The 12722-nt window shown below is 37.6% G+C and overlaps 1 protein-coding gene across 1 annotated transcript in view; it reads right to left on the bottom strand.

Annotated features, from left to right (window-relative positions):
* CDH2 (cadherin 2) overlaps window positions 1-12722 on the bottom strand; it is a 248192-nt gene that overhangs the window by 52473 nt on the left and 182997 nt on the right. Inside the window, exons 5-7 of the mRNA XM_019986910.2 lie at window positions 12464-12619; window positions 5598-5742; window positions 2811-2983 (exon numbers count right to left, since the gene is read on the bottom strand). Coding sequence (XP_019842469.2) covers window positions 2811-2983; window positions 5598-5742; window positions 12464-12619 — 474 coding nt within the window. The remainder of the gene's footprint in view (window positions 1-2810; window positions 2984-5597; window positions 5743-12463; window positions 12620-12722) is intronic.

Raw genomic sequence — 12722 nt, 5'->3', positions numbered from 1 at the left:
GTTGGGAAGATCCCCTGGAGGAGGAGATGACAACCCACTCCAGTATTCTTGCCTAGAGAACCCCATGGACAGAGGAGCTTGGCAGGCTACAGTCCATGGGGTCTCAAAGAATCAGACATGACTGAGCGACTAAGCACAACACGGCACGTTATATATATGTGTATATATATATATATATATATATACACACAAACATATAACTGAATCACTTTGTTGTACAGCAGAAATTAACACATTGTAAAACAACTATACTTTAATAAAATAAATTGAAAAAATATATTTAGAAAACTAAAAGATAAAAAGTAAAGAAATCAGATGGAGATTAAAAAACTGAAGACTGGCGAGTGTCGTGCGTGAAGCTTTAGGTCTGCAGAACCCCCCAAATTGGAATTTTTTAAAACCTGGAGATGAAAGGAAAAGAAAAAGCTAAATCACGGTAAGCATTTCAATGATTAGGCGTTCAATCACTTAAAGGTGTCGTCCATCCTGGGAGGATGACAACGGAAATGACTTTGGACAGAAAGAAAACTGTGAAATCTAATAGAAATAAAAGCATCTCCAGCTTACATGAGGCCTGGAGAAGTCAGCATAATTTATCCCTGGCCTCAGGCAGAATTACCATAAACCATCTGACATAGATATATTTTGCCATGTTAAATGACTTTCAGAAAAGGAAGGTTTTCCATAATTTTCCCTAGTAACTCATTGTTGTGTTTAATAGCGTCACTGTCAAGAAGCAATTTCTCATGCTGTATCTAACTTGTGATTCTATAGCTTTGAATTCATGTCCACTTTCATTTCATCGGGTTGTGCATAGCTGCTTCCGGCCACCGCAAGATATACTTAACCAAAGTATAGCCTGACTTGCAACTTTCACCCCCTAAACTAAATACAGTGTCTTTGATTTTTAAATACGGTTGGTTTGCTTTGGCAAAACTATCTTTCATTCTCTATGCCTCTTGCTTTTCATAAAACATCCAGGCTAAATGTGATAGGAATATTACTATATGAAAACAAGATGAAGTCCCATTTCTGTATCTCACAATGAGAGTGTGAAATGAAAGAGAAATATTAGGTTTGGGAGATGAGCTATATACCTCCTTAGGATGTGAGCAGCCTGGCACTTCCGAGAATATTAAAAAAATATGCTATATTTTCCTATAAAATACAGTATTCATGCTGAATTTATTGACATTTAAGAATAGTATTTTATACAGTAATGGAAGAGGTGAAAAGATATACATGTTCCAGATATCACTGAACTAAAGGTACTACTGCAAAGCTAAATTTCAGCAATCTCTGGTGCAAACCATTCCTAGAGCAACAGGAATACCGTACTAGCCATCCATCTGACTCCTAAGGAAGGCTCTGGGCTCAATTGTGAATTAAGTAATCTTGATTGGCTCATATTACTTTATTACAGTGTTGCCACCTCTATCTTGCATACATAATGAATTGAAATAGTAATGTTTTCTTCGATCCAATTCAAGTGGATGCTACTTACTAAGACAAATAAAACGTCATAAAAACCAAGCCCTAAAATCCTTGTCAATAATATTTATGATGGTAGGTCTAATGTTTCCTTTTGACACACATAACACGAGGTCTCATTATGATAGAAGCTGGCTCAGCCAGAAACCTACAAGCACAGATCTCTATGAGTCGGCACTTTGACAATTCACTCACACAATGATTACTGACAATCAATAATGACCTTGAGAATCGCTAAGAAAATGGTTAGAACAGAATGGAGAGAGGGTATAGGAAAATTCAGTAGGGCTGGAGTTTTCAGGAAAGGATATAAGCAGGGCTTGAAAGGCAACGTGAAGAACTGGAGGGTTCAAAATCAAGAAAAAGGGGCAAGACGTTCCTGGCAGAAGGAATCATGTGAACAGAACACAGCAGGGTGCCACAGGACGGTGGGCTCACTCTGTCAGAGCGAGATGACCCTTCTAGCAGGAATGAAACACCCATTCCTTCTCAGGCTGTGATCCGACATAATATTTCAATACTGTCAACACTGTATGCCTTTACAACAAAATATACACCCGAAGTGTGTTTCTCTGTGTTTATAGCTTTAAAGCCCTGTCAGTGGACTGCAGGCAGTTCTTGGTGTTCAAACCTCTTAAGTTCATCTTAGAGTTAAAGAGAGAGTGATCATCTCTTCTGTACTAAATCAAGGATCACAAAAAAAAAAAAAAAAAACCCTCATCACACGTGTCATTTGTACCCTCTTCAAAATACGAATGTTAAAAATTACCCTAAATGTATGTACACTTTATTTGGGCACGATTTTTCATTTAATTCCTCATCAAATCTTTTGAGTATGAGGGAAAACAGAAAATGCAAAGAAGTTTAAAAAGTAGATACCAGAAGGTTACTGGCTTAACTTAGTCAATGACCACCCTAAATATTACATGGACCAGCAATGATTTATCCAGTTTACATACATCATTTAACCAACTTGAAATTCTGTAAAAGAGTACAGTTGATTTCTTCATGACCATGAACACATGAATAATCTCGTGGAGATGTTATTGAGTGTGCGCTTAGTTGCTCAGTCGTGTCTGACTCTTTGTGACCCCGTAGATCGTAGCCCACCAGGCTCCTCTGTCCATGGGACTTCCCAGGCAAGAATATTGGAGTCATTTCTTTCTCCAAGGGATCTTTTCGACCCAGGGATCGAACCCACGTCTCCTGCATTGGCAGGGGGACTCTTTTGTCTCCACTGAGCCTGGAGACAAGATAGATGTGAGCCAGTGCACTTTTAAGATTACAAGCAAATTCAATACAGATTTCAGTTGGCTTACTTCTCTGTCAAGTCCAGCTGCCACCGTGATAATGTCCCCAGTCTCATTGTTGATTGTAAACATGTTGGGCGAAGGGGTGCTTGGCGCCTGGGACAGGATTCTGTACCTCAACATCCCATTGAGGGCATTTGGATCGTCAGCATCAATCGCAGTGACCGTCATCACATATGTTCCTAGACAGCAGACATGGAAAATGAATGGTTGCCTTTCATGTCAGGGTCTCCCAAACAGAAGGGATATTTACCTTCTTCATCAATCTTCATTCCACTTTTTCTCTTTTACAAAATAACTTCTGTTTTTAAAAATGTGGACCATTTTTAAAGTCTTTAGCAAATTTGTTACAGTGTTGCTCTCATTTTGTTTTGGTGTTTTGACCAAGAGGCAGGTAGGATCTTGGCTCCCTGACTAGGGATCAAACCTGCATTGGCATGTGAAATCTTAACCACTGGATCACCAAGGAAGTCCCTTTCCATTTTTTCAGACCAACATTTAATCATTTAGCCTTGATTAAAACACTATTGATAAGAACAGAACTCACTTCAAAAAATATAAACTATAGTTCAGTTGCTTGAAAGGATAATGGTTAAAAAAAATTTTTTTACAGATGTATAAAGACTAAATGTTTCCATATACTTAAAAGACAAATTCACTATATGATTCAAAGAAAGGATCCCTTCAGATATATATCTTATATATCCTTTTGTCTATATAAAATGCAAATAATAAGTAACATAGATGTCATTTGAAACATCTTTTATGGCCACCAATTCCTTCCCTCTGCCGTTTTTTTTTCCGTTGTGCAGTAGAATCTAAAATGTCATGTGGGGTATGATTCTCCACAAAGCCTAAGTCACTTTGTGAAAGTAAGCCAAGTATGCTTACTTGGCTTACGTAACAACACATACTCCATTTACTGAGGTCATGAGGAATCATTCCATGCATGACTGTTTTGGTACACTGAATAGGGGGTTTTGCACTGGGGTTCATTATTTTCGAGGAGATTAAAAGAACATTGTAACAAACTCAGGGACTCAAATTTATTAGATATCGTGGAAAGGAAGTCTACAAACCATTACGATCAAATGCATTCAAACTAGTTAGACAAACTGAAATTGAGAAGTAGAGAGAAAATGTTATTATTTAAGATGGTTTGCTCCATGCAATTTTTTTAAGACTTGGATTATAAAATGTTACATCTCCAGGCTACCTTCTTCTTTAGTACTCTTAAGATCAGTTTGATTTAGTGCCTTTACAGCTAGTGTTCCCTCTACAGGGTACATTTTTTTTTTTGCCCCAGAATTAACTAAGGCTTGTTCACATACTTCAAATCTCTTTTCAGAGCTTGTCCTTCTGAACAAGGCATCCTATTTGACTATGTACCAAGTTTGATTTTTTTTTTTTTTCCAAAACTTTATTTTTTTCCCTAAAACATTTGCTTGCTTGTTTGCCTTTTACTGTTCTCCTCTACTAGATTTTAAGCTCCAACAGGGCACAACTAACTTATCACGGCTGCATCTACAGTGCTGGAGCAACGTCTGGCATACAGTATGTGCTCTATAAACATCTGCTGACGCTGATGTATGGAACAGTCTTATGGACTCTGTGGGAGAGGGAGAGGGTGGGAAGATTTGGGAGAATGGCATTGAAACATGTAAAATATCATGTATGAAACGAGATGCCAGTCCAGGTTCAATGCACGATACTGGATGCTTGGGGCTAGTGCACTGGGACGACCCAGAGGGATGGTATGGGGAGGCAGGAGGGAGGAGGGTTCAGGATGGGGAGCACATGTATACCTGTGATGGATTCATTTTGATATTTGGCAAAACTAATACAATTATGTAAAGTTTAAAAATAAAATAAAATAAAAAAAACTAAACATCTGCTGAATGAATGGTTAAAACAAAACAAAACAAAAAATGTGTTTTGGAATCTTGAACCAAAATATTGCTTACAACATTGCATTTTAGTTTAACTTAAGATTCATGACTCTATCAAGTCTTGCCTAGAAGGATGTTTTCAAACTTACAGAACAAGTGCAGGAAATCGACTCATGAAATGTCTTTACATTTCCTGATCATTCAGAGTCATTTATTTACGGGAAGGCTTTATGGAAATGCATGTGCATATGCATAGTAAATATACCTGTAATGATTTATTTTTGGTAATTTTTATGAAATGATAATTCTATAAAATTGGAAATAATAGAGGAAAAAGGACCAATGAACGATTTTAAAAAACCAAGAGCCTTTCCCAGGCAAAAAAGCACAACGTTTATTTATCCTTAGAATATATGTATAAGCCTTGTGTTTTAGTAAAGATATGTTTAACATGCTTTGATTTTTTTTTCCTGTATTTTAAAATACTGACGAACTCGACTCTAAAATGTGACTCAGACAGAGCTACAGATGGTTGAACTTCCCGCACAGCCCTGCCTTCCCACCCCAGCTGCCCCCACCCCTCTACTCTTCTGAGATACAGACAAGTGTATCTGAACCAGGAAAAGTGCCAGTTTAAGACACAGTTATATCTATAAATTGGCTTATGTACAAACCAGTATAGATGGTGAAGGAAATATATAGCGTTAAGTTTAAATGTCGAGGCTTTCTTAAATTCAAAATTAAATTTAAAAAATTAAATATAATGAATTAAGTCTTGCCTAAAAGCAGCATGAATGAAAGAAAATGACACTAAAGGCTCACGTGATTTCTCATCTAGCTTATATATGAGGGCTGGATAACATTGTATTTCCTCAAGGAACCTCCAAATTATGATCTTCCAACTTACCCGGCTTTGATCCCTCAGGAACTGTCCCATTCCAAACCTGGTGTAAGAACTCAGGTCTGTTATCATTCATGTCAATAACGTTGATGACAATGTCGATGGGGTTCTCCACTTGGTTTCCATTAATATCCACTGCATGTGCCCTCAACTGCAAGAGTAATTAGAAAATGAAATGATTTAATGGATTTAGGTCTCCTGTGAGAAGATAAAAGATACCATAACCATAGCCATAAACAGCACAGATGGATGAAAACCAAAAGCTATTCTTCCCATCAAAATTCAAGTTAGCCAAACAATATTCTTAAGGGAGATATAGCTGATAGGCATCTGGCTCAGAGCTCTATGACTCTAATCTGTATACAAAAGAGTGAAGCAGAAACGATCCACCTTTGAAGGCAAAGAAATTGAGCTTCAGAAAAGCTAAGTCACTTTACTCAGTTTATTGACAGAGCCCCTGTCCTAAGCCAGTTCTGTCCAGCTTCCAAATCCTTTCGCTAAATCCATACAAAAGAGTCAGGATAATTAAAAATGTGGAACTGGCCTAAAGAAGTCACAGAGAACAAGAGAAAAGATGAGAATTCGGAAAGAATGAAGTGTGCACACGGAATTTTGACTCTTTTTATTGTAATAGTCATTCATTCATAAACAGTAAAAGTACATAAGACAGTTTATTCCTCTCCCAAGGTTGAGTTCTCAGTATTACAGGTATTCTTCTAGAAATTTTATCTTTTTTCTTCCTTTGTAAACAAATATAATCACTCAGTTACTCCTGGCAATATATCTTCAAAATCTTTTCATCCAGCACATAGAAAACCATTTCAATCTTTTTAAAGGCTGTGTAGTGTTCCATTGAATTGTTTCTTCTTAAAGGCGATGCTTCTATGATTTTCCTGTTAAGTATGATGCTGGCTACTGGTTTCTGCTGGATATGCTTTATCAACTTAAAGAAGCATTAACATATCTTTTTTTTCAATTTTGAGGTTATTTAGCACATGAAATGAATAGAAGAGAAGCAAAAAGCAAAGGAGAAAAGGAAAGATATAAGCATCTGAATGCAGAGTTCCAAAGAATACCAAGAAGAGATAAGAAAGCCTTCCTCAGCAATCAGTGCAAAGAAATAGAGGAAAACAACAGAATGGGAAAGACTAGAGATCTCTTCAAGAAAATTAGAGATACCAAGGGGACATTTCATGCAAAGATGGGCTCGATAAAGGACAGAAATGGTATGGACCTAACAGAAGCAGAAGATATTAAGAAGAGGTGGCAAGAATACACAGAAGAACTGTACAAAAAGGATTTTCATGACCCAGATAATCATGATGATGTGATCACTGACCTAGAGCCAGACATCCTGGAATGTGAAGTCAAGTGGGCCTTAGAAAGCACCACTACGAACAAAGCTAGTGGAGGTGATCGAATTCCAGGTGAGCTATTCCAAATCCTGAAAGATGATGCTGTGAAAGTGCTGCACTCAATATGCCAGCAAATGTGGAAGACTCAGCAGGGGCCACAGGACTGGAAAAGGTCAGTTTTCATTCCAATCCCAAAGAAAGGCAATGCCAAAGAATGCTCAAACTACTGCACAATTGCACTCATCTCACAGCCTAGTAAAGTAATGCTCAAAATTCTCCAAGCCAGGCTTCAGCAATACGTGAACCGTGAACTTCCAGATGTTCAAGCTGGTTTTAGAAAAGGCAGAGGAACCAGAGATCAAATTGCCAACATCCGCTGGATGGTCAAAAAAGCAAGAGAGTTCCAGAAATCATCTATTTCTGCTTATTGACTATGCCAAAGCCTTTGACTGTGTGGATCACAATAAACTGTGGAAAATTCTGAAAGAGATGGGAATACCAGACCACCTGATCTGCCTCTTGAGAACTCTGTATGCAGGTTAGGAAGCAACAGTTAGAACTGGACATGGAACAACAGACTGGTTCCAAATAGGAAAAGGAGTACGTCAAGGCTGTATATTGTCACCCTGCTTATTTAACTTATATGCAGAATACATCATGAGAAACGCTGGACTGGAAGAAGCACAAGCTGGAATCAAGACTGCCGGGAGAAATATCAATAACCTCAGATATGCAGATGACACCACCCTTATGGCAGAAAGTGAAGAGGAACTAAAAGGCCTCTTGATTAAAATGAAAGTGGAGAGTGAAAAAGTTGGCTTAAAGCTCAACATTCAGAAAATGAGGATCATGGCATCTGGTCCCATCACTTCATGGCAAATAGATGGGGAAACATTGGAAACAGTGTCAGACTTTATTTTGGGGGGCTCCAAAATCACTGCAGATGGTGACTGCAGCCACGAAATTAAAAGACGCTTACTCCTTGGAAGGAAAGTTATGACCAACCTAGATAGCATATTCAAAAGCAGAGACATTACTTTGCCAATAAAGGTCCGTCTAGTCAAGGCTATGGTTTTCCCAGTGGTCATGTATGGATGTGAGAGTTGGACTGTGAAGAAGGCTGAGCGCCGAAGAATTGATGCTTTTGAACTGTGGTGTTGGAGAAGACTCTTGAGAGTCCCTTGGACTGCACAGAGATCCAACCAGTCCATTCTGAAGGAGATCAGCCCTGGGATTTCTTTGGAAGGAATGATGCTAAAGCTGAAACTCCAGTACTTTGGCCACCTCATGTGACGAGTTGACTCATTGGAAAAGACTCTGATGCTGGGAGGGATTGGGGGCAGGAGGAGAAGGGGACAACAGAGGATGAGATGGCTGGATGGCATTACTGACTCGATGGACATGAGTCTGAGTGAACTCCAGGAGTTGGTGATGGACAGGCAGGCCTGGTGAGCTGCAATTCATGGGGTCGCAGAGTCGGACACAACTGAGCGACTGAACTAAGCACAGGAAACTGTAAATTTTATTAGACAAGCCTTTTCAACACTTATAGAGTCTCTTTTTCCTTTGACTTATTTAATATATTACATTAAGAGATTTTAATACTGAACTGTCCCTGCCATTCTATAATTAATTCTATTTTGTTATCAATATTGCTCATTTATGTGCAAGTAGTGAGAATCTGGAGAGCAAGAATTTACCCCAACACTGACCTGAAAATATTTATTTTTTGAGATTTAACCACATGACTTCAGCCAGTAAGAATTCATACAGAAGAAATATTTCGAATTTTGGGGTTGGTATTTTTTGTACTCATAAATTACAGGATAGTTTAATTAGAGACTGGTCTACTGCATGCTACTTCACTCCATCCGTGTGTGTGCTCAGTCATGTCCTGTTTTGTGCAACCCCATGGAGTGTAGCCCTCCAGGCGCCTCTGTCCATGGAATGTGCCAACCAGAAATACTGGAGTGGGTAGGTATTTCTTATGCTAGGGGATCTTCCCAACCCAGGGATCCAATTCACGTCTTTTGAATCTCCTGCATTGGCAGGTGGATTCTTTACCACTGCGTCACCTGGGAAGCCCTGCCACCTTTACTAAGTTGCCCTATTAACGTGATGCTGTTTTGTAAAAGGCTTGAAAACTTCTTTATATTTTAGAACAATGTATTAATAAAAAGCATTAGAATTACCTGTTCATTAAGGCTTTTAAGAGAATTGGTTAGTAAAACAATCAAGGCCCTTGGGAGGAGAGAATTGAGTGATGCTTAGGCTTTAAAACGCATGTTTAGTTTTTCATATGCTTATTTGCCAGTTTATGTCTATGGTGTCTTGCTCTACCTTATGTCTATATCTATCTGTATAATAATTTTCAAAACTTAAATAATTTTAAAAGTTTGTACAAGTGCAAAGATTCAAAAAATATATTAATGTGAAAAACAGTCTAAAAAACACATTAGCATAAGTGACATAAAAAGTATGGGACGACTAAGTATGATCGTGACACTGATGCTAAATGAATCACAATACTAAATCAATATATAGTGTTGGGACAACTGGGCTGGCCATAAAGGAAAAGCAAAGGCGATCTATATACCTTCCTTCTTTGACTAAAATAAACTCCACAGAGGTTAAACATTTAGAGGCAAATATAAATAAATAAATAAAACAGATAAAATGCAGGAGATTAGCATCTTGGAGTAGGAAAGATCTTTTTAAACAATTCCAGAAAGCCAGAATGGGGGGCTTCCCTGGTGGCTCAGTGGTAAAGAATTCACCTGCCAATTCAGGAGATGCTGGTTTGATCCCTGGTCTGGGAACTAAGATGCCACATGTCGCAGAGCAGCTGAAGCACACGTGCCACAAGTATTTAGCTTGTGCTCTAGAGCCTGGGAGCCACAACTACTGAAGCTCTCGCGCCCCAGAGACCATGCTTTGCAAGAAAAGAAGCCACTGCAATGAGAAGCCTGAGTGCCACAACTAGAGAAAAGCCCACACAGCAACAAAGACCCAGCACAGCCAACAATTAATAAAAAGAAAGCCAGAATGCACGATAAAATCAAAACAATGACAAATATCATAACTACTGTAAGTTATAGTGAGGGAAAAATGATAAACAAAGTTCGAAAACAAATAACAACAAAGGAAATATATGAAAATCATGTATCAACATCTCTAGTAGATAAAAGGTTATTATAAGTGGATGGAGGAAAAGGTAACAACTTTCCCACCCCAAATTCAACGTAGGACGGGAATAGGGAATTTACTTTAATTGGATATTCAACACATGCAACTTAAAGCATCAAGATAAATTTTTCAGAAATAGCACTGGCAATAAATAAATAATGCCCGGAATTGATATGGAATGACAAGTATCTATTTTATAGTGGGGAGGTACTGGAACACAATACAACTCTTCAAGAGAACAATTTCACTATATTTATCAAATAATTCCAATTTTAGGAATTTTTTCTGAGGACATAATGGGAAAATGTACAGAAAGCTGTTCATTGCTGGATGATTTATAGTTGTAAAATAAAGTAGAAAGAACTAAATCATCCAAGTATCTGCCAGTAGGTAATTAGTTACAATTATGTTAAAGCAAGCAATCAAAAATAATAATAGAAACAAATAATGATTCCAGATGTGGAAAGATGCTAAATCTTATGATTGCTAAGTGACAAAAGTTGGTTTCAGAGAATAATCCCAATTTCAAAAAAATATATTTATGAATCTATACACAAAGAAACATCTTACAGAATATTACCAAACTTAAAGAAAAGTGACTAGTTTATGTACTGGGATTGCAAATTCTTCTTACTTTATTACTAATACTGTATTACTTGAAAAGTTTTTACATTGTACCTATATTCTTTTCTAAGAGAAAATGATACTTTCATTAAAAGTTTTATTAGCTATTCATATAGAAATTGGAGTAGGAATAAAGATCAATTTAAGTTTCTCTATTAAACACATGAAAAAAAATTGTTGAAATCCTCTTCCAGAAAAATGGGCAAGCATGGCTAGAAAAAAAGGAAAGAAAAATGCTTTCTTGAATTTATATTTTAATATTAATTCTTGATTTTTTAATTACTCAATACAATTTTTAATTGGGAAAATCAGTTCTAAATACATACGACTACTACTACTACTACTACTAAGTCGCTTCAGTCGTGTCCGACTCTGTGTGACCCCATAGACGGCAGCCCACCAGGCTCCCCCATCCCTGGGATTCTCCAGGCAAGAATACTGGAGTGGGTTGCCATTTCCTTCTCCAATGCATGACAGTGAAAAGTGAAAGGAAGTCGCTCAGTCATGTCTGACTTTTAGCGACCTCATGGACTTCAGCCCACCAGGCTCCTGCATCCATGGGATTTTCCAGGCAAGAGTACTGGAGTGGGGTGCAATTGCCTTCTCCATTTAAATACATACATATATTTAAAAACAGGAACATATAACTATATATAAGCGTTTCCCTAGTGGCTCAGATGGTAAAGAATTGCAGGAGGCTGCAATGTGGGACACCTGGATTTGATCCCTGGGTTGGGAAGATCCACTTGAGCAGGGCATGGCAACCCACTCCAGTGTTCTTGCCTGGAGAATCCCCATGGACAAAGGAGCCTGTTGGGTTAAAGTCCATGGGGCTGTAAAGAGTCAGACACGACTGAGTGACTAAGCACATACAGCACAACTACATACAAAAGCTGTTATAACTCAATCAAGAAATGAATAAAATAGAAAAGTAACATAAAATTAGCATAAGAAATATAACTGGATAGTATATCTAAGAAATGATTGCTCAGACTGGCAGGTTAATGAAACCAAGTATTGGCAGGGTTAATCAGAAAAGAGAAATCTTAATTCTTAGTAGGTAGATAAAAATGGCACATCTTTCTGGAGATAATATGATCAACAAATAACAAAATGAAAATATGCTATCCATTTGGTATGATGCTAATTAATAGTAATCATAGTATCAGGAGATAAACTGACAAACATAAATGTACTTGGTTGGCCAAAATGTTCATCAGGGTTTTGCTATGAAGTCTTACAACAAACCCAAATGAACTTTTGGGCCAAACCAATATTTTTATAAGAAATTGCTGTTAAAATTATAGTTTATATACATTCAGTGGAATACTATACAGCTATTAAAAATGTAATGATCAGTATGTAATTTACATGAAATAGCTTTGATCCCTTCATGGCAATTTGTTCTTGTAAGTTCTTAACCACATATCTGAAGGCAAGTATCAGCATGCAAATAGTAATATGACTTAAGGCAATTTTTAGTTTTTCCTTGGCATTGTTTGTTTATCATGAGCATTCATCAATTTTATAAAAACAATTGTTTCATAAAAATAAAAAAAATATTAAATTGAAAAGGCTACAGATACATTTCTAGCATTAAAACATTCAGGATCAAAGCTTTAAGACTAATATGAGAGACAAATGTTAAACCTTGCATGTATTTGGAAGAGTGTGAATACAAAGAATTAACAGCTGTTGAGATCTTACATGAAACCGGGCTATCAGCTCACGATCCAGAGGCTTGGTTACTGACAGCTGACCTGAGATGGGGTTGATAATGAAGATACCAGTTGGAGGCTGGTCAGCTCCTGGCCCAGTTACGCTGTACCGCAGAGAAAGGTTTTTATCTCTATCGGATCTGATCTGAGGGTCAAGAAGATAGTCACATTAAACAAGGGACTAAATGAGCTCATTATCAGAGACAGAGCATGCTACACCTCATGGCCTCTTCCAAACATACACCACT

Source organism: Bos indicus, chromosome 24 (genome assembly GCF_029378745.1).
Source record: "Bos indicus isolate NIAB-ARS_2022 breed Sahiwal x Tharparkar chromosome 24, NIAB-ARS_B.indTharparkar_mat_pri_1.0, whole genome shotgun sequence".
Lineage (NCBI taxonomy): Eukaryota > Metazoa > Chordata > Mammalia > Artiodactyla > Bovidae > Bos > Bos indicus.
Note: the sequence above shows the minus strand (reverse complement) of the source record. Positions and strands in the feature narration are given on the sequence as shown.